This window comes from Rhincodon typus, chromosome 24 (assembly GCF_021869965.1).
Source record: "Rhincodon typus isolate 14 chromosome 24, sRhiTyp1.1, whole genome shotgun sequence".
NCBI lineage: Eukaryota > Metazoa > Chordata > Chondrichthyes > Orectolobiformes > Rhincodontidae > Rhincodon > Rhincodon typus.
In genome coordinates, this window is record NC_063355.1 from 3,651,177 (window position 1) to 3,673,433 (window position 22,257).

At 43.0% G+C, this 22,257-nt stretch overlaps 1 protein-coding gene across 3 annotated transcripts in view; it reads right to left on the reverse strand.

Annotated features, from left to right (window-relative positions):
* cabin1 (calcineurin binding protein 1) overlaps positions 1–22,257 on the reverse strand; it is a 404,357-nt gene that overhangs the window by 320,989 nt on the left and 61,111 nt on the right. For all 3 annotated transcript variants that reach the window (XM_048611391.1, XM_048611392.1, XM_048611390.1), the window contains exons 22-23: positions 19,488–19,749; positions 11,579–11,749 (exon numbers count right to left, since the gene is read on the reverse strand). In XM_048611391.1, the coding sequence (XP_048467348.1) occupies positions 11,579–11,749; positions 19,488–19,749 (433 nt within the window). The remainder of the gene's footprint in view (positions 1–11,578; positions 11,750–19,487; positions 19,750–22,257) is intronic.

Consider the following 22,257-nt stretch of genomic DNA (forward strand, 5'->3'; position numbering starts at 1 on the left):
GAAGGTGGGTGGGAGGAGGTGTATTCTAGGTAGCTGTGGGAGTCGGTGGGCTTGAAATGGATATCGGTTTCTAGGTGGTTGCCGGAGATGGAGACAGAGGGGTCTAGGAAGGAGAGAGAGGTGTTTTTTGGTTTGGTGGTCGGGGGTGGGGTCATGATCAAGGGAGCCATACTACAACTGCGCCTCCTACCGCCTCCTTGATCATGACCTCCTACCGCCCCCTTGATCATGACCCCACCCCTGACCACCAAACCAAAAAAGGCGCAGTTGTAGTATGGCGCACTGACCTCTACATCACCGAGGCCAGATGCCAACTCTCCAACACCTCCTCCTACCGCCCCCTTGATCATGACCCCGACCCCGACCCCGACCCCGACCCCGACCCCGACCCCGACCCCGACCACCAAACCAAAAAACACCTCTCTCTCCTTCCTGGACCTCTCTGTCTCCATCTCCGGCAAGCACCTAGGAACCGATATCCATTTCAAGCCCACCGACTCCCACAGCTACCGAGAATACACCTCCTCCCACTCACCTTTCTGCAAAAATGCCATCCCCTATTCCCAATTCCTTCGCCTCCGCCGGATCTGCTCCCAGGATGAGACATTCCACTCCCGTACATCACAGTTGTCCTCGTTTTTCAAGGACCGCAACATCCCCCCCTCAGTGGTGGAGAACGCCCTCAACCATGTCTCCCGCATTTCCCGCAACACATCCCTCACATCCCCTCCCCGCAATAACAAGCAAAACAGAATCCCCCTCGTCCTCACGTACCACCCCACCAATCTCCGCATCCAACGCATCATCCTCCGACACTTCTGCCATCTGCAATCTGACCCCACTACCAAAGACATTTTTCCCTCCCCACCCTTATCTGCTTTCCGGAGGGACCACTCTCTCCGTGACTCCCTTGTCCGCTCCACACTCCCCTCCAGCCCCACCACACCCGGCACTTTTCCCTGCAACCGCAGGAAGTGCTACACCTACCCCTACACCTCCCCCCTCACCCCCATCCCAGGCCCCAAGAAGACTTTCCACATCAAGCAGGTGTTCACCTGCACATCTGCTAATGTGGTATACTGCATCCGCTGTTCCCGTTGTGGCATCCTCTACATCGGGGAAACCAAGCGGAGGCTTGGGGACCGCTTTGCAGAACACCCACGCTCGGTTCGCAATAAACAACTGCGCCTCCCAGTCGCGAACCATTTCAACTCCCCCTCCCATTCCGCGGATGACATGTCCATCCTGGGCCTCCTGCAGTGCCACAACGATGCTACCCGAAGGTTGCAGGAACAGCAACTCATATTCTGCTTGGGAACCCTGCAGCCCAATGGTATCAATGTGGACTTCACAAGCTTCAAAATCTCCCCTCCCACTACCGCATCCCAAAACTAGCCCAGCTCGTCCCCGCCTCCCTAACTTGTCCTTCCTCCCACCTCCTACCTACTAACCTCATCCCGCCCCTTTGACCTGTCCATCCTCCCTGGACTGACCTATCCCCTCCCTAACTCCCCACCTACACTCACCTTTACTGGCTCCATCCCCGCCTCTTTGACCTGACTGTCTCCTCTCCACCTATCTTCTCCTCTATCCATCCCCCTCTCTCCCTATTTATTTCAGAACCCCCTTCCCCTCCCCCATTTCTGAAGAAACGTCAGCATTCCTGCTCCTCTGATGCTGCTTGGCCTGCTGTGTTCATCCAGCTCTACACCTTGTTATCTCAAAGTGTCCATGAACCCCAGTTTGAGAATTGTGGGTGTAGGTTCACTGGGATGTTACCACAGATGAGATTACAATTACGTAACGAGATTTAAGAAACTAGAGATTTATCAAGGGAGCCAAGATGGGCAACCTGATAAAGAGTTAAGCAATAGTGTGTTATTTCCATTAGTTGCAGAGACAATAGCAAAGGTTACAAATTTAAGGTTAGAACAAAAAGCAGAAGAAGGCTGGAAGAAAACATTCACAGGATAATGGTGCTTGAACTGAAACTCTCAGCCAAGGACCCAGGGCAAAGTCTATGAGAAACTGAGAATTAGATAGTTGCTTCGAAAACAAAAAGTATATTAAAGACTCCGATGAGAGAGAAAGTAAATCAAATCCAGTACTCATGGACAGAAAAGCACCAGAGACCTAAATATTCAAACGACCTACTTCTGTGCCTAATTCGAGTATTTCTAAAATAACTGGTTCACCCCAGATGGGAACAAACCTCACAGTGCAGTGACAGGAATAACTGCAACAAATTATCATGGAAATGAAGTACAGAGAAACTGGAGCAAAGTGGTGGTGGGTGGGAACATTGCCATACTCAGTGCACCTGGTAGGCCAGATTATTGATGTGACATGGAGAGGCGACAGCTCAGGAGCGCAGAGAATTTTATAAAAACAGAACAAAAATGCATTTCTTTTTATTCAGTCAGGGGACGTGGGCACAATTGGTTGGACACCAGAATTTAATGCCCATCCCTAATTGCTCTTGACGATGTGGTGATGAGCAGCCTCCTTGAGCTGTCCATTGGTCTAGTGACAATCTCAGTGCCATTAAAGTGGGAGCTCCAGGATTTTGATCCGGTGACAATGAAGGAATGGTGAGATACAGCAAACTTATGATGAAACATACCTATGGGACCAGAGAGTGTGCCAGGTGATTAAATATTCCAGTTGATCAAGACGTCAACATAATCAATGTAAAAACACACACTAAGTAATAGAAATGTAATAGAGGGGTCATACATATCACTGTCATACTTTATTAAAATCACTTAAATAATAATGCAACTTTGTGTTAAATAAAGCTTATCAGCAGAGACCCTTCCCACTCTCACCCTCTACTGACTACTAGGACATAAGTTCGTAAACTCATACGATATGGGGCAGGATTAGGCCATTCGGCCCATTGAAATCTGTTCTGCCATTCAATCATGGCTGATATGCTCCTCGCCTCCATTTTCCTGCCTTCTCTCCATAACCCTTCAACCCATTTCCAATGAAAAATGTAACTCCTTAAATTTACTCACTGTTCCAGCATCCACCGCACATTGGGATAGCAAATTCACAGATTCACAACACTTTGGGAGAAGATTCTCCTCAGCTCTGTTTTAAATTTACTACCCCTTATCCTAAGACTATGACCCCTTGTCCCAGAATGCCCCACTCCACATCATTGCGGTAGATTGCAGTATTTGAGGAGAAATTACCTTGGAATTGAATCAAGTGTTGATATTTCATATGGCCATTCGATTGAACAAGTATATTTGCAATGAGGTAAATAAATTTTAAAAACCTATAATAATTGGACAGAATAATACAGTAAACTTTGCAATACTGGAGGTATATAATTTTTGCCGGTTTATCAAGTGCCAGTTCATAAGATGCTGATTAAAACAAAGTTGCTGTATTCCCAAGTCAAGATTGGGTGTGACTGGGATGGAAATTTTCAGGTGGTGGTGTTCCCATGTGTTTGCTGCCCTTGTTGTTTTAGATTGAAATAGATGTGGGTTTGGAAGGTACTGTCTAAGAACTATTGCTGAGTTTCTGCAGTGTATCTTGTAGATGGTACACACCTTTGTTCCGGAGTATCAGCGGTGCAAGGAGTGAATGACGCCACATCCAAAAACAATCATGTGGAATCCTTTGCCTTGGGTGGTGTCAAACTTCTCAAGTGTTGGTACTGCGCTCATCCAGGCAAGTGGGGAGAATGCTATCAATCTCTGAATGGTACCTTGTCGATGGTGGACAGGCTTTAGGAAGTCAGGAAGCAAGTTACTTGCTATAGGATTCCTACATTCTGGCCTGCTCTTGTAGCCACAGTATTTACTTGTCTGGTCCAGCTGACTTTCTGGTTAATTGTAATCCTAGGATGCTGATATGGGGGAATTCGTAACGTTAATGGCCACTGAATGTCAGGGGCCAGTGGTTAGATTCTCTGTTGTTAGAGATGGTTATTGCCTGGCTCTTGCGTGATGTGAATGTCACTTGCCACATCAGCTCAAACTGGATAGTCACTAGGTGTTGCCACTTGGTGTTGCCACTTTTGGACCCAGACTGCTTCAGTGTGGATGGAGTCTCAAATGGTATGGAATGTTGTACAATCAGCAGTGAGCATCCCTACTCCTGACCTTATGATGGAGAGAAGGTCATTGATGAAGCAGCTGAAGATGGTTGGGCCTAGGATACTGCCCTGAGGAACTCCTCCAGAGATGTCCTGGAGCTGAGATGACTGACCTCCAACAACCATAACCAACTTCCTAGGTGTGAATTCTGAATCCAAATAACAGAAGTTTTTCTCCAATTCCCATCAATTCTAGTGGCTAATGCCACACTTGATCAAATGCAACCTTGATGTCAACGGCGGTCACTCTCACCTTTGGAATTCAGCTCTTTTGTCTATGCTTGAACCAAGGCTGAAATGAGGTGAGGAGCTGAGTGGCCCTGGTTGAACCCAAGCTGGGTGTCATCGAACAGGTTATTGCTAAACAAGTGCTGCCTGATAGCACGGTTGATAACACAATCCATTAATTCTTTAGCTTTTAATTCAATCGTGGGGATGTGCGCGCTGCTGGCTGGGCGAGCATTTATTGCCTGTCCATGGTTTCCCTTGAGAAGGTGTTGGTGAGCTGGCTTTCTTGAACTGCTGCAATCCACATGCTGTACATTGACTCACAATGTCCACAGGGAGGGAATTCCAGAATTTTGACCCAGTGACAGTGAACGAACAGTGATGTGGTGCCAAACAAGCAGGCTGCTTTGTCTACAATGGTTCAAGCTTCTTGAGTGTTGATGGGGCTGCAATCATTCAGCCAAGTGGGGAGTATTCCATCACACTCCTGACTTGTGCCTTGTAGATGGTGGACAGGTGGCGAGTTACTTACTGCAGTATTCCTAGCCTCTGACCTGCTCTTGTAGCCAGTGTTTATTTGGTGAGTTCAGTTTCTGGTCAATGGTAACCCCCAGGATGTTGAAAGTGGGGGATTCAGTGATGGTAACACCATTTAATGTCAAGGGAAGGTAGTCAGATTGTCTCTTATTGGTGATGGTCATAGCCTGGCATTTGTGTGGTGTGAATGGTACTTGCCAGTTGTCAGCCCAAGCCTGGATATTGTCCAGACCTTGCTGCAATTGAACACGGACTGCATCAGTATCTGAGGAATGGTGCTGAAGATTGCACAATCAATCATCGGTGAAGTGGGGCATCACCACTTCTGACCGTATGATGGAGGGAAGGTCATTGATGAAGCAGCTGAAGATGGCTGGGCCAAGGACACTACCCTGAGGATCTCCTGCAGAGACATCCTGGAGGTGACCTCCAACAATCACAACCATCTTTCTACATACCAGGTATGACTCTAACCAGTGCAGAGATTTCCCCCAGATTCCCATTTATTCTAGTTTTGCTAGGGTTCCCTCAGTTGAATGTGGCCTGGATGTCAAGAATTCAGCTTTTTTTTTTCCATGTTTAAACCAGGCTCTGATGATCAGGGTTTGAGTGAAGATTTGTAGCTCGGGTACTGGTTTTAGATGTTTGTGTTCTCACCAAGCTGGGAGGTTTGACAGCAGACATTTTTTCCCTGTTGTCTTGTGCCAGTTTGAATTTATATGGTCTGGTTTTTGCCAGCCTGGTCTGTACAGCCAGGGAATTCTTGGAGGTTTTGCATTCATCCACGGACTCCATCAACAGGAAGCAGCAAAACAAGGATCAGATAAATTCGAACCAGCACAAGCCAACAGCGCTTCACAGGAGGCTCCACAGCACTGAGGACGTCACCTAGTAAGAGGCGAAATGCCTGCCATCAAACCTCCCAGCTTGGCGAACACAACAATATCTACAGGTTCTAAGGAGGTCAGGAACAGAGTGGCCCTGGCAGAACACAAACTGGATGTCACTGAGCAGATTATTGCTGAGCAAATGCCCGCTTGATTGCATTGTTATGACACTTTCCATCATTTTACTGACGATCAAGAGTAGACTGGTGTGGTAATTGGCTGGGTTGGATTCGTCCTGCTTCTTGCGTACACTACGTACCTGAGCAATTTTCTACATTGCTGCGTAGATGCCAATGTTGCAACTGTACCAGAAGAGCTTGGCTAGTGAAGTGGCCAGTTCTGGAGCACACATCTTCAGTAATATTGCCAGAATGTTGTTACAGCCCACAGTCTTTCCAATATCCAGAGACTCCAACTATTTCTTGTTATCACATGGAGTGAATCAAATTAGCTGAAGACAGGTAACTGTAATGCTGAGGATCTCTAGAGGAGGTTGAGATGGATTATCTCCTTGGCTAAAGAATGCTGCAAATGTTTCAACTATATCTTTTGCACTGATGTACTGGACTCTTCCATCATTCAGGATGGGGATATTTGTAGAGCCTCCTCCTCCAGCAAGTTGTTTAATTGTCCATCACCATTCATGACTGGATGTGGTAGGACTGCGGAGCTTAGATTGGATTCATTGGTTGTGGGATCACTTAGCTCTCTCACTTGCTGCTTATGCTGTTTGGCATACAAATAGTCCTGTTTGGTGGCTTCAACAGGTTGACATCTCATTTTTAGGTATGCCTGGTGCTGCTCCTTCTAAAGTCACCTGGCTTGATGGTAATGGTTGAGTGGGGGATATGCCATGCCATGAGATTGCAGATTGTGCTGGAATACAGTTCTGCTTTTGATGATGGCCCACAGCGCCTCATGAATTCCCAGTCTTGAGATGCTAAATCTGTGCTAAGTCTGTCCCATTTAGCATGGTGATAGTGCCACACAACACAATGGAAGTTATTCTCAATGTGAAGGCACGACATCGTCCCAACAAGGACTGTGTGGTGGTCACTCTTACCACTACTATCATGGACAAATGCATCTGCAGCCAGCAGACTGGTAAGGATGAGGTCAGGTATGTTTATTCCCTCTTATTGGTTCCCTCACCACCTGCCGCAGACATAGTCCAGCAGCTATGTCCTGTAGGACCCAACCAGCTCAATCAGTATTACTGCTGCCGAGCCACTCTTGGTGCTGTATATTGAAATCCCCCACCCAGAGTACATTTTGTGCCCTTGCCACCTCAGTGCTTCCTCCAAGTGTTGTTCAACATGGAGGAGCACTGATTCATCAGCCGAGGGAGGATACATTGTAAGCAGGAGGTTTCCTTGCTCATGGTTTACTCAAAACTATGAGACTTCATGGGATCGGGAGTCAATGCTGAGAACTCCTGGGGCAACATCTTCCCAACTATATGCCATTGTGCTGCCACCTCTGCTGGGTCTGTCCTGCCAGTGGGACAGGACATATCCAGGGATGGTGGTGTCTGGGATATTGTCAGGTACGATTCCATGAGTCTGGCTATGTCAGGTTGTTGCTTGACTAGTCTGTGAGACAGCTCTCCCAGTTTTGGCGCTAGCTCCCAGATGTTAGGAAGGAAGACTTGCAGTGTTGACAGGGCTGTTTCTGCTGTTGTCTTTTCTGGTGCCTAGGTCAATGCCAAGTGGTCTGTTGGTTTCATTTCTTTGTTGAGACTTCATCACAATTGATATAACTGAGTGGCTTACTAGGCCATTTCAGACAGCAGTTGAGAGTCAACCACATTGCTGTGGTTCTAGAGTCACATGTAAACTACAGCAAGTGAGCCAGGCAGGTTTTTCAATAATCAACAATGGTTTCATGGTCACAAGTAGATTCTTCATTGCAGATTTTTTTATCAAATTCAAATTCGATTGACTGGCGTGGATGGATTTGAACCTGGGTCCCCAGAACATTAGCCAAGTTTCTGGATTAATAGTCTAGCGGTCATCCCACTAGGCCACTGCCTCCCCTCTGCTTCACTGATGAGAGAAAGCAGACTAATGGAGCAGTAACAGGCAGGGTTGAGTGGTCCTGCTTAGTATGCGCAGGGCATATCTGAGAAACCCTAACACTAACTCCTGCAGAGTCAATGCCAATGTTGTAGCTGTACTAAAACAGCTTGGCTGGGGCCAGAGCGAGTTCTGGAACAGAAGTCTTCAGGACTATAGCTAGAACGTTGTCAGGGCCCATAGCCTTTGCACCATCCAGTGCATTCAGTCATGTCTTGATATCACGTGGAATGAATCAAAATGGCTGAAGACTTACATCTGTGATGCCTGGGAACTTGATGGGTCAAAGGGCCTTTTCTGTGCTGTATGACTCTTACGACTCTGGAGGAGGCTGAGATGGATTATCCACTTGTCACTTCTGGCTGAATATTGTTGTAAATGTTTCAGCCTGATCATTCGTGGCCTTATCTTATGCTGGGCTGCCCCATCATTTAGAATGGGGATATTTTTGGAGCCACCTTCTCCAACGAGTCCACCATTACTTACAACCGAATGTGGTAGGATTGCAGAGCTTAGATCTGACCCTTTGGTTGTTGAATTATCCCAGTTTCGCACTTGCTGCTTACGCTATTTGTCACCTTAGTAATCCTGTGTTGCAGCCCCATCTCACTTTTAGGCATGCCTGGTCCTACCCTTGGCATGACCTCCTGTACTTGTCATTGAGCCAAAGTAAACTCCTAGTTTGATGGGAAGGGTAGAATTAGAATGAGATCTGTGCCAGCAGCCACATCCATGAATGATTCAAAAGAAATCTGGTGCTGTTGATGATCCAAACACCTCAAGGATGCCCAGTCTTCAGTTGCTAGATCTGTTTGAAGTCTATCTTATTTAGCATGGTGGTCATTCCACACAACACGTTGGAGAGTATTCTCAATATGAGGACAGGACTCTGCTTCCATACAGACTGCAGCGTTTACTCTTCCAGATGTTGTCTTGACAGATGCATCAATGGCAGGTTGGGTGTTGAGAATGAGAGCAAGTATGTTTTTCCCTCTTGTTGGTTCCCTGAATACCTACAGCAGACCCAGTATAGCAGTAATGTCCTTTTGGACTTGACTAATTCCATCAGTACTGGTGCTGCATAGCCAATGATAATGGACATTGAAGTCTCCCAACCAGAATTCATTCTGCCCCCTTGCCAACAAGTGTTTCCTCCAAGTTATTAAAATCAGAGTTGAACAACCCAACCTACTGAATATAATTCTGGACAGCCATAGCATTGAGATACCAAATTGTCCATTATACAGGTGATCAATCAGAAGGATGGACTCCAGTGTTTTACCTCTTCTTAAAACCGGATATATTTTGAGTGAACAAACATAGAATTTACAAAAAGGTCAGGAATTCCCCCGAACTCCTCCTTTTAGGCTTCTATCTCATTTTCTGAGTCAATGTTTGGACAGGTACACAATTCAGCATAGTCTCTCACCAACCACACCTTTCAACTTTATCCCCTTCAGCCAGCATCCACAACAGCTCACATTAACATCACTCCACTCTATATGCAAATACCTCAATAGTCAAACGAGGAGTCAAGTAAAAAATAACTGCAGGAGTCACTCTCATTTGCACAAGCAACTCTTGACAGCATATACAAAGACCTTGAAGCAAGACATCTGCTGTTCTGTATTTCTTCATAATGATACTTGTGATACTAAAGAGAATAAGTTCCAATCTCCCTGTGATTCAACTTCAATTAGTCGGTTTTGTAGCTGCTGAAAATCCCAACTTGCGACAGCTCACTGTGTCATTTCTCTTTCTTTTCTCTGGGATCAACTTCCATGAGGAGGCCTCAATAAAATGAGGGGTTGGATAAATCATTACCAATAGAGAAGTGAAACTTTAGGTACCACAATGATAGCAGCCGAATTTAAGCCCTTGTCAAGTCCAATTATGGAAATTATAAAAATGATCAAGACCAACAAAATTTTTAAGAACCTATTTAGTATGATATGCAAAACAGGAATTCAAATACAAAATACCAAGGCAATATATTTTCACTGTCTGTTTTCTACAAGAATCAAGAATACAGTTAGGCTATTTGTATTTTTTTCAGAACTATAGGTACCACTGGCTATGTAAACACTGGTTGCCCATCCCTAATTGTCTGTGAATGGAGTGTTTTGTTAAGCCATTTCAGAGGGTAGTTAGGAGACAACCATTTGCTATGAGTCTAGAGTCACCCGGAGCCCAGACTAGGTAAGGACTTTAGCGAAAAAGATGGGTTTAAATGACAATTAATTAGAATCCCATGATCACCATTACCGACATGAGCTTTAAATTCAAGATTTATTCATGAATTAAATTAAAATTACTGGCTGCCATGGCGAGATGTGAATGCATGTCCTTACAGAATTGGCCCCTGGACTATCACTGACTGCCCCTCGCAACTTAATCAACTGTGCTCTCAGCCTTTTAATATTCTGCTCCTCTGAGACGGCAGACTGTTGGGAATCTATCAATTTAGGTGTAAGACACTGATGTTGAGGTTGGCTGGCTCGCCGAACTGGTTTGTTGTTCCGCTGTTTCTGATGCTGAAAGATTCTACACGCCCCGACACAGTCATCATACTACCCTACATCGGGAACACGTCAGAACTCACCACAAGACTTCTACGGCCACTGGGCATCAGAGTGGCACACAAACCCACATCAACCCTACGACAAGCGCTCACCCGAACTAAAGACCCACTCCCCGCCATGGACAGGACCAATGTCATCTACAAGATCCCCTGCAGAGACTGCGAGAAACATTACATCGGACAAACAGGAAGGAAACTAACAACAAGAATACATGAACACCAACTGGCTACAAAAAGACACGACCAATACCCACTCATCTCAACCCACATGGATAAGGAGAACCACAACTTCGACTGGGACAACACCAAGATCCTGGGACAGGCTAGGCAGAGACAAGCACGAGAATTCCTGGAAGCATGGCACTCCACGAAGCAGGCTATTAATAAAGACATTGAACTCGACCCCATATACATTCCACTAGGGAGGAAACCCGGAAGTGAGGCAATCCATCGCAACAGACCCCAGAGTTTAAAAGCCAGGCAGGAAAACACACTGACGCTTCATCAGAGGCTGCACTGAGGATGTTACCAAGCACGGTAACAAAACGTCTGCGGAACAACAAACCAGCTCGGCCAGCCAACCAACCTCAACACCCACAACCCGAGCTACAAATCTACTCCAAAACCTTAAAAGACACTGATGCACATGTGCAGAAACAGAAGGATTACTCCAGAGTCATACCTGAAGAAATCAAGATTACAAGGTTGAATGATTTTGATAATTATTGTTGATATTGTGCTGTACGAGCTTGTACGGCTCTGACAACTGACTGTAAAGAAAAGGTAAGGACTGCATCAGGTATGACAATCACCAGACATAACATTTCATCCAAACACTCAAGTAAATGCATTGCATAAATTTGCTGTTAAATTCTAAAAGTTAGTCCGCCCTCTGTACACAGGATTATCTAGATCCCATTGGTATACGAGAACAACCTCTTAAATGAACAGGCCAGAGCATACTCTCCCACTTTTAATGCACAAGGCCATTATAGAAGATGCCTACTGAAAACATAGCAATTTGGCAAGTCAGGCCACCACTCATGATTTTACTGATTTAGCCCGTGTTTTTTAGATATAAAAGGTTGAGGCTCCTACGATGTCAGGAAATTTAATATTGTACAAGGAACCACTAGAAACGAAGATCCACACTGACCTGCTTGTAATGTTCCAGGTATTCCTTTGGGGGCTGTTTCTGCTTTTCTGCTATCTTGCCCAACATATAGTGAATGAGCCACTCCTCTTCATCACCATCTCCTTCACAATGTGTTGCTGATAGAAAACATTGTTTAGCTGTCTCGAGCATACTGTCCCTTCGCTCTTCCATCTGCAACACAAAACAAAGACAACGAACAAGAGCACATCAAACATTTTAAATCATCTCAGCATTCAGTGATCTGAAATAGCAAAACCACAATGGCTCCCCCTTCAACCCAAACAATACTTTCAGACTGAATGAGAAGGCACAGGCCACTCTAATTCACCTAGTTACAAGTCATTGGTGGTAGGAATCTCAGCTGTATATTAACTACCTGTCTCTGAGTCACAAAACGAATGAGACATGAAATGAAAGATAAAACAGATACAAGAAGAACAAACACTGAAAAGGAAACTTCTGGAACTAATACTCAATTTTAGTCAAAAAATTGTAGTTAAAAAGCCCACACCACATGATTTAAGTTGATCTTAACTTGATTTGATGCACCAAACATCTCGAATTCCACAATTCCTACTCAACAAAGTTCCATATCACACTAAGTCACTATTACAGGAATATTAGTTCAGGGAAAGTCACTGCTGTATCAGTTTTTATGCAGCACTTTATACGACTTTACAGATGACACAATGTACCTCCTTTGTAATGAATTAACAAGGAAATCAATGACTAGTGTTGGTCTATCCATTAGACTCAAGGTAGAATCAGCATCCCTCTTTCTGCTACATCCAGATACAGAAAGCACAAGCTGAGCATGAGCTGTATTATTCAAAGTATTGTAACAATGACAAAAATAAGCCTTCCTCCCTTACCCAAAGCAAAGTACTTGAAACAAACCCTTTAAGACATTCATAACAAAGAAATCAACTATCAACAGAATAATGAGTTGCTACCCATTGCATTCTTCATATCTTTTCATGGAATATGGGAGGTCACCATGAGGACTGCATTTGCTGCCCATTGCTACTTGACACTGAACGGAGTGGGAGGGGGCGGTGGGTCTGGAGTTACACAGGCCAGATCAGGTAAGGACGAGTGATTTCTTTCCCTAAAAGGACATCAGTGAACCAGACGGGCTTTTATAACAATCATCTGCGTCTAACTTTGAATCCCACTTTTATGAATTAATTGAATTTAAATTCCACCAGCTGCCTTGGTGATATTTGAACCCAGAGCATTAGTTTGGGCCGCCTCTGTATTAATAGCCTAGTGCCATTACTACTGTAGAGCCATCTAGTAACACACAAACAGGAATACGCCACTCTGTACCTCGAGCATCTTCCACCATTCAAGGAGATTATGGCTGATTTGTGGCCTAACTCCAACTACCTGCCTTTGGCCCATATCCCTTCATACTTTTGCTTAACAAAACATTATCTGTCTCAGATTTAAAACTAACAACTGATCCTGCATCAATTGCCATTTGTGGAAGAGAGTTCCAAACTTCTATAACGCTTTGTGTGTAGAAATGCTTCCTAACATCTCTCCTGAACAATCCAACCCTAATTCTCAGACTATACCCCAGAGTTCTAGAATCCCAAAAACGTGGAAATAGTTTATCTATACTTTCTTCTTAATATCCTGAAGACTCCAGCTGGATCATCCTTTAACCTTCTAAATTCTAGAGAAAACAGACCTAATTTGTGTAATCTCTCCTCATAACTTAATCCCTGAAGTATAGGTACTATTCTTGTAAACCTACATTGTACTTCCTCCAAGGCCAATACATCCTTGCCTAGATCTGTTCACAGTCATCCAAGTGGGGTCTAACCAGGGTTTTATAAAATTGCTGCACAACTTTTGCATCCTTCTACTCCAGTCCTCTAGACATTAATGTCAGCATTCCATTAGCTTTCTTGATTATCTTCTGTACCTGTTTGTTACATTTTAAAGATCTAGGCACCTGAACCACCAAACTTCTATGGACATCCATTGCATTTAACTTCATACCATCTAACCTCACATTTGCTAACATTGAACTCCATTTGCTATCATTTTGCCCATTTATTTAACATTACAAAGGGATATTGATAGATTATGATATCATCTACACTGTCTACAGCAAATTTGTCATCAGCAAATTTGGATATATAACTTTCTATGCCATTATCCAAATCGTTAATAAATCATGTGAATAATTGAGGCCCTAACACACATCCTTGTGGGGCACCACTGGTCACATCTTGCCAGTTTGAGTACCTACCCACTATCCCTACTTTCTGTTGCCTGTCACTCAATCAGTTTCCCAGCCATGTCAATAATTTATTCTCCATTCTCTGGGCTTCTACCTTAGTTAACAGACTCTTACATGGGACTTTATCAAATTCCTTCTGGAAGTCCATATAAACAACATCCATAGACATTCCCTTGTCCACTACCTTAGTCACCTCTTCAAAAAATGTAATGAGGTTTCTCAGGCATGACCTACTTATCATGATTCGATGCCAGCTCTCCCTGATTAACTGAAAATTTTCAAGCAGTTCAGTTACCCTATCCTCAATTTATAGACTCCAATCATTTCCCACCACAAATGTTAGGCTAACTGGTAATAGAGTCATAGAGTAATACAGCATGAAAACAGGCCCTTTGGCCCAAAACTTTAATACCCTGGTCTGTAATTCTCTGGTTTACCTCCTTCATCCTTCTTAAAAACCAGAATGACATGTGCAATTTTTGAATTCAGAGTAACAACTCCTGTATCTGAGGAACTCAAAGATTAAAGTTAGAGTGTTTGCAAAGTGCTCTCTGCTTCAATACCCTCCTATGGTAACTGTCAGGTCCCAGGGATTTGTCATTCTTTAGTTCTATTAATATCCTGATTACAGATGTTTTACTAACATTAATTTTAGTCAGTCCCTGTTCCCAATCCACAATTTCCTCGGACAAGCTATCCTCCTTTTCTACAGTAAGTACTCAGGGAAAGTAATTATTCAACATGTCTGCCGTTTCCCCATAGTCATTGACAACATCCCCACTTTCAGTCTTTAGTGAGTTAACATTGCTCCTGACTACAAACAGAAGTTGCTGAAAAAACTCAGCAGGCCTGGCAGCATCTATGGCCAGAAAGCGTTCTGAAGTAGAGTTACTGGACCCAAAACTTTAACTGGGATTTTTCTCCATAGATGCTAACAGACATACTGTTTTTCCAGTAATTTCTGTTTGTTTCTGATTTCTACAGGTCTTTGTTATTTTCTTAAATTGCTCCTAACCACACTTTCCCTTTAACTGTATCATTTGTTGTTATTGATTTGATGTCCCTGTAAGCTGCTTTGTGTCCCCTAGCTTGTCTTAGTATCTTTCCCATTTAGCAGGATCTGTGTTGCTTTTTTGCATTTTTGTATGCCCTCTGTTAGTTTAATGCTGTCCCTTATCTCTACTTGTCCAGAGCTGTTTCTTTTTCTCTGTGAAGTGGAGCTTTTTCTTCTCAGGGGTATAAACTGGTTCTGTTTTGTGTTAAATGTTTCTTTAAACATCCTCCACTGTTCTTCAGTTGTTTTACCCATTAGCCGATTTTCCCAAATAAAAATGGAAAGAACTGCAGATCATAGATCATAGAATCCCTACAGTATGGAAACGGGCCCTTCGGCCCAACAAGTCCACACCGACACTCAGAGTATCCCAGTCAGACCCATCGGGCAATTTAGCATGGCCAATCCACCTAACCTGCACATCTTTGGACAGTGGAAGGAAACCCAAGTAGACACGGGGAGAATGTGCAAACTCCACACAGACAGTCACCCAAGTGTGGAATCAAACCCGGATCCCTGACGCTGTGAGGCATCAGTGCTAACCACTAAGCCATGCTGGAAATCAGAAACAGAAATTGCTGGAAAAACTCAGCAGGTCTGGCAGCATTTGTGGAATGAAAGCAGAGTTAACATTTCAGGTCCAGTGACCCTTCTTCAGAATTAAACTGCTAGATGCAGTATATTAGGATTTCCAGAAAACATTCAACATGGTAGCACATAAAAGGTTTTGCACAAGACATAAGCTCACAGTATTGGGGATTATATATTAGCATGGATTGAGGAGTGGTTAATATACGGAAGACAAAGAGTCAGGATCAATGGGTCTTTTACATGTTGGAAACATATAACTAGTGGAGTGCTTCAACAATCAGTCCTAGAACTTCAGTTATTTACTACCTACATTGTTGACTTGGAGGAGGGGTAATATTTCCAAATGTGAAGTTATAGAAGTAGTGGGAAGGCATGTTGTGATGAGAACATAACGAATCTGTAAGGGAATATATAATTGGTTTCAGTCTTGGACAAACATTGGGCAGATAGAAAATATAGCAAAGGTCGTGCACTTTGATAGGAAGAATCAAAAAGTAGATTATTTATATGGAGAGAGACTCCAAAAAAAAAAAGCAGCAGAGAGAGATCTAGGTGTTATTGTTCATTGAAACACAAAACGTTAGCATGTGGGTACACGAAGTGATTAAGGCAACAAATGGAATTTTAGCTTTTATTGTTAGTGAGTTTGAGTTTAAAAGTAAGGAAGTCTTGTGACAAACGTACAAGGTATTAGTCAGGCCACACCTGGATTACTGTGTACTGTTTTGATCCCTGGTGGCAGTTCAAAAGTGATTCATTCAGCTGAATCCTGGAGTGAACAGGTTGACTAATTAAGAATGGCCAAACAAGTTAGACCTTCATTCATTGGAATTTAGAAGAATACTGTGTGATCTTATTGAAATATACAAGACTTTAAGGGAGCTTGACAGGGTAGATGTTGAGAAGGTATTTCTTGAGCTACATTTTCATAGTTACAGTATAAGGGTGCGGGGTGGGGGTGGGGGGGGATCATTAATCTAAAACAGAGATGTGAACAAATTTCTTCTCCCAGAGGGTAGTGAGTGTCTGTAATTCTGTACCCCCAGAGTGTTATGGAGGCTAGATCATAGAAAGTACTTAAAGAGCAGGTAGACAGAGTTTTGAAACATCAAGGAGTTGAGGGCTATGAAAGAAGGCTGGGGCAGCCATGATCTTATTGTATGAAGGGCAGGCTTGAGGAACTGAACGCCCTGCTCCAACTTCCTCTGTTCTTACATTCATGCACACCACATCACATGATCATCAGCAAACCTTTCTGTTACCTCTTTTTTAAAAAGAAACCCAAGTTATTTAAACACGATTATCCTTTAAGCTCACGCTGGCTTTTCTTAATTAATCCGCATTTGTCCATGTGATTAATAAATTTGTCCCAAATTATTATTTCTAGAGTTTTCATACAGCACGGAAACAGACCCTTTGGTCCAACTCATCCATGCCAACCAAGTTTCCCAAACTAAACTAGTCCCATTTGTCTGCATTTGGCTCAGACCCTTATAAACCATTCCTGTTCATGTACCTGTCGAAATATCTTTTAAATATTGTAACTGTACATGCATCTACCATTTCCTCTGGCAGTTTGTTCCACATAAGAACCACTGTCTGTGAAAAAGTTGCCCCTCAAATCCCTTTTAAATCTTTCTCCTCTCACCTTAAAATTATGCATCTTGTTTTGATTTTCAGCCATAATTGACGTTAAAGTGACCAGTTTGTAGTTGCTGGGCTTATCTTTACTGTGTCTTATAACCTCACTCTCACACCATGCCTGAGGAAGAAGCTGAGCCTCAAAAGCTTGCGTTTCAAAATAAACCTGTTGGACAAAAACCTGGTGCTGTGTGATTTTTGACCTTATGTGCCAAGCGAAGACTTCAGGATTCATCTTTATGTTAACTGTCAGTCTCCTTTCATGCCACGTCTTTGCTTGTCATTTGTTTTTCATGTCCCTTCTAAAGCTTCTATATAGTGCCTGCTCTCTACTGTATTTCCTCCCAAAATCGATTCTAGACACACTTTGCTTTTTTAAGCTTCATTTCTCGCTTTTTTTTCACCCAGGGAACTCTGGATTTGTTTGTCTTACCTTTCACTTGAGGGAATGTACCTCGTCTGTACTCGAATCATCTCTTCTTTGAAGGTAGACCAGTGCAGCTACTGTTATTCCCACTAACCTTTGACTCCAGTTAAATTCAGCCCAGATCCCTTCTTACCGCCATTGAAGTTGGCTTTACCCTAATTACTTATTCTTCTCTGGATTGCTCATTATCCTTTCCCATTGTCAAGCAGTGCTTCTTTTCCCACTGGGTTGGAGACATACTAGCGCAGAAACTTCTCAAACACATTCAAGGAACTCTTGCCCCCGTGTCTTTTAAACAACTACTATCTAGTTTATATTCAGATATTTAAGTCCCCATTATAACTACTCAATAATCATTTGCACTTAATTTCCTTCTAACTGTAATTCCCTTCTAAGTCAATTCCCCTACATCATTCCCACTAGTTGATGGCCTACAGATTCTAGTGTGTACCACCTACAAGGTGAACTAGGAGTAGCTCATCAAGCCTCTTACAACAGTCCCTTCCAAATCCACAACCTCTACCACCAGAATCATGGAAACATGGCCATTTGCAAGTTCCCTTCCAAGCCACATACCATCTTGACTTGGAACTATATGGACTATAATCGATATTCGTTTATTGTCAATGGATAAAAATCCTGAACTCCCTCCCTAATAGCAGCATAGTTGTCCCTATAGACCAAGGAGTGCTGCAGTTCAAGAAGGCAGCTCACCACCTTCTCCTGGACAATTAGCAGTGGGCAATAAATGCTAAAATAAAAACATTAATCGAAACAATGTATTTGCACCTTTTCTGTTTCTTAGCTCCAGTCAAATCGATATTCTGTCCTTGATCCTTCAGGGGAATCCTCTTTCTCCAGCAGAGCAAAGCTCTCCGTGATACATAGAGCCACCCGTGCCATTCTGTCCTGCCCTGTCTTTCCTGAACATCCTTTGGTAGATCAGTGAAGTCTATCAGCAGCAAACAAAGGAGAGAACTAGCCTGTAAGCAGAGGAGTGGCTTTTCACCATTTCTTTCCGTTCTATTTGCATGAATTTTCCTCAATCTTCACTCCTATTAGTCAACTTTTGCAGCCACTTTCAGAGATAGATCAGCCTGCAGCCCCTGTAGTATTTTGAGTGCTGTGATTATACTCATTGGAGTTTACAAGAATGAGAGGTGATCTTATTGAAACATACAAAATTCTCTGGGGTTTGACAGGATGGATGCTGAGAGAATGTTTCCCTCAAGGGAGAATCTGGGTCTGAGGGCATAGTCTCAAAAGAAGGTCAGACGGTCAACATTGAGATGAGGCAGAATATTTTCTCTGCGGATTATTAATCTTTTGCATTCTCTCCCCCTAGGAAAGCAATGGCGTGTGGGTATAGAACATACTTAAGGTCCAGTTAGACACATTTTTGAATAACAGGAGAATCAAGGAATTGTGGATGGTAGACAGGAAAATTGGAGTTGAGTCCACAATCAAATCTTATTGAATAGCACAGTAATTGCTGTTAATTGTCTAGGAGAAGGTGAGATGCCTTCTTTAACTGCAGCACTCCTTGGTCTATAGGGACAACTATGCTGCTATTAGGGAGGGAGTTCAGGATTTTTATCCATTGACAATAAAGGAATAGCAATATAGTCCATATAGCTCCAAGTCAGGATGATATGTGCCTTGGAGGGGAACTTGCAAGTGGTCATGTTCCCATGATTCTGTTATCTTTGCATTTCTAGGTGGAGTTAAGGCCGCAATCATGATCTTATTGAATAAGAGAATAGGTTCAAGAAGCCAAAGAGAATACTCCTATTTCTTATATAACGGTAATGATTTGATAACAAAATACAAGAGCAGCTATGAGGCGATTTAAATACAAAATTCCAGTTTGCAAATTCATCACTCAGCTGTTACACTTCTCCTGCTGCCTTTGTCACATGAAGGCAGAGTTTTAGATTCCTACCTGCTGGACGACTTCCGATGGCAACTCCATTTTCCACTGTTTCAACTGGCGGGAGGCAAATGAGTGCAGTGCATAGGACATGGAGCCATATTCAATCCACAGCGAGAGATTGGAACTGTCTATCTCCAATGCTCGTTTAAAACAATTCAGAACAGCAACTGAGTGCTTCCAGATAGGCCCATCGCTCTTCAATTCATTTGAATTCAGTTTGTCCTGGATACGACTAGCTCGAGCCAGAGCCATACCTGCCCACGAGTCAAACCTGCAGAATAGAAAAACAAAAATTCAAGTATCAGGAAGTTCATGCTTAAACTGAAGACTCAGAACAATGATTCCATCAGTTAGTTTCTCTTTTAACTATACACTGATTTCTAGCATAACCATAAATAACCTAGTCAACTTATTTATCAATAAAATAAGTGCAGCTTGATCCAACAGTGTTCTTTCTCCTTTCACACTAAAAGGTATCTAGGTCTGAAGGCAGAATTTGATCTTCCCCTCCTTAAATCAATGAAGGACAAAAAGGGCTAAGTTTTCATCTTTAGCATCCGGATGTTAAGCAGGAGCATTGAAAGAAAGATGTGGCAAGTGCAGAAAACAGCAATAACAGAACACAGTTGATTTTTTTTTGCCATTCGGAGAAGAGGACTGCTTGTCCTCAGAAACAAAATGATCCATCACTCAATTCTAATCTACATATTAGAGTCAGCACATACAACAATCTCTCCATTTGAGATAGATCAACATTTCCTATCAGATTTCCCGATGGAGGCAACAGCTGAATGAAACTTTTCATACTCAACTAGCCCATTAGCACATGGAAGGTCCAGGCTAGCTTTGGAAGAAGTGGTACAGCCACAACCTGTCTCAGCCATTTGTCCTAACTCTTATAGTTATGGGTCCTTCCTATCAAAATACAAGATTTTTTTTAGTTTTGGTCTTTTTAAATGCAGTTTGCAAGTAAGTAAGTATAAAAATTCCTCTTCTACCTTAACAGTCCAAAATGCTAATGATCTATTTTTGTTGCTGTGTCAGGATTTCAATAGTGCATTCAAAACCAAACCCCAAGCACCTTTTAAGATAACAAGGCGTAGAGCTGAATGAACACAGCAGGTCAAGCAGCATCAGAGGAGCAGGAATGCTACGTTTTGGGCCTATACCCTTCTTATCCTCCAAGCCACCCGAAGCCTTTTATATAATCAGAGAGAAGAAGCAACACAAGAGCAAGAGCCTCAAATAATGGAGCAAATAAAAGCAGTACTAGGAGTTCCATGGAGACAAATTGATGCTTCATAATTCAAACATGAGATATAACACTGACAGTTCTATGTGTTTAACACTGATTTCCACAACCAACTGAAAATATGGCTTTTTCATTTTCCACCATCAAGCCCAGAATCCAGTTGATAGTATCACTTAATGCTCCAGCATCAATGAACCAAGTGGACATCATTCCAGAAAAGGGACCACAATCAGGTCCCTCCTCATTTCTTTTCAAAAGTAGAAATCTCTTTCCTGGATAGATGCTCATTTATTAAAGTCTGAAAAATTCAAAGACCAGCCTTACGGTTGCCAAATTCAGGGTAGTAATTCTGGCAGATTCTTAAAACCAGGCTTCCACCACCTTCGAAATGTTGGCTACATTTGAAGATATCTTAAAGGTACCTCAGAGATATCTTGGGATTCCAAGACTGACAATGAAAAGACAAATGTTACACCAAACTTTACATTAGACCCAACTGAATTACGAGTTACCATAACCAGTTTTAGCATTTTCAACCATGACCAAGATTATCCCTAAATCTTGCAAACACATGGAAATGACATATCTATCATTGCCCCCCTGCTGGCCCCACCCACCCCACTGTTTAAGGCAGCATTGTAGATACAGCTCACAATTAGTCCAGTAAATCTTCCTAAAAACTACATCTTCCACAGTTTACTTGGTTTAAAGCGGTTTTACACCTTGCCTGACATCAATGTGAAGTTCAGAACCATTGGAAGCCTCTTAAGGAGATAGGGAGCATGGAGAACAGTGTGACCCCCTCCCTTCAGTCTATGCAAGGAGAGGCGCGTTAACCGACTTGTTTATTAGGATGGCACTTCAGGGATACATTCGTGGCAGGCAATCAATTGGGTGACATGAACCATACTGATGGATGCAGGGAAGACATGGCCGGGGTGCACTCAGGTGTGACTGGACGGATGGACGGATGGACGGACGGACGGATTTCCTGAAGATGTTGAGTCTTTTGTATAGGATTAGAAAGTTTTTTTTGAATCATGAGGCATCTAATGACCACTAAACAAGTAGGGCCTTCATACGCTTGGAGTTCACGTAAGTGGAAAGCTCAGGAAATTTATATAGCACCTTTAAAGTAACAAAACACCCAACAGTGCTTCATAGAAGTGTTTTTTGAGGTGCTGTTTTTCAGATGCTCAGATGGACATACAAGATCTCATAAGAGTATAACTTGCAACTCCCCTAAGGAGTTCTCCTGGTTCCCTGGCCAACGGTTGCCTCAAACAATAATGTGACAAGTTATTTGGTCATTCTCTTGATGAACCCTGTTGTAGACATTGTTATATAGCTCAGACGTAGAAAAGCACTGAAACACTGAAGACATGAAAAGTGCTAAATAAACTGACGTTTTCTTGCTGAGACATGACAGCTAATGCCTTGAGTGCTTAATCATGAGCTCATGTTTATTTTGACATGTTTCAAAACAGAGTGAATGTTTCTGAAGCATAATCCTACAAGACAGGCTTC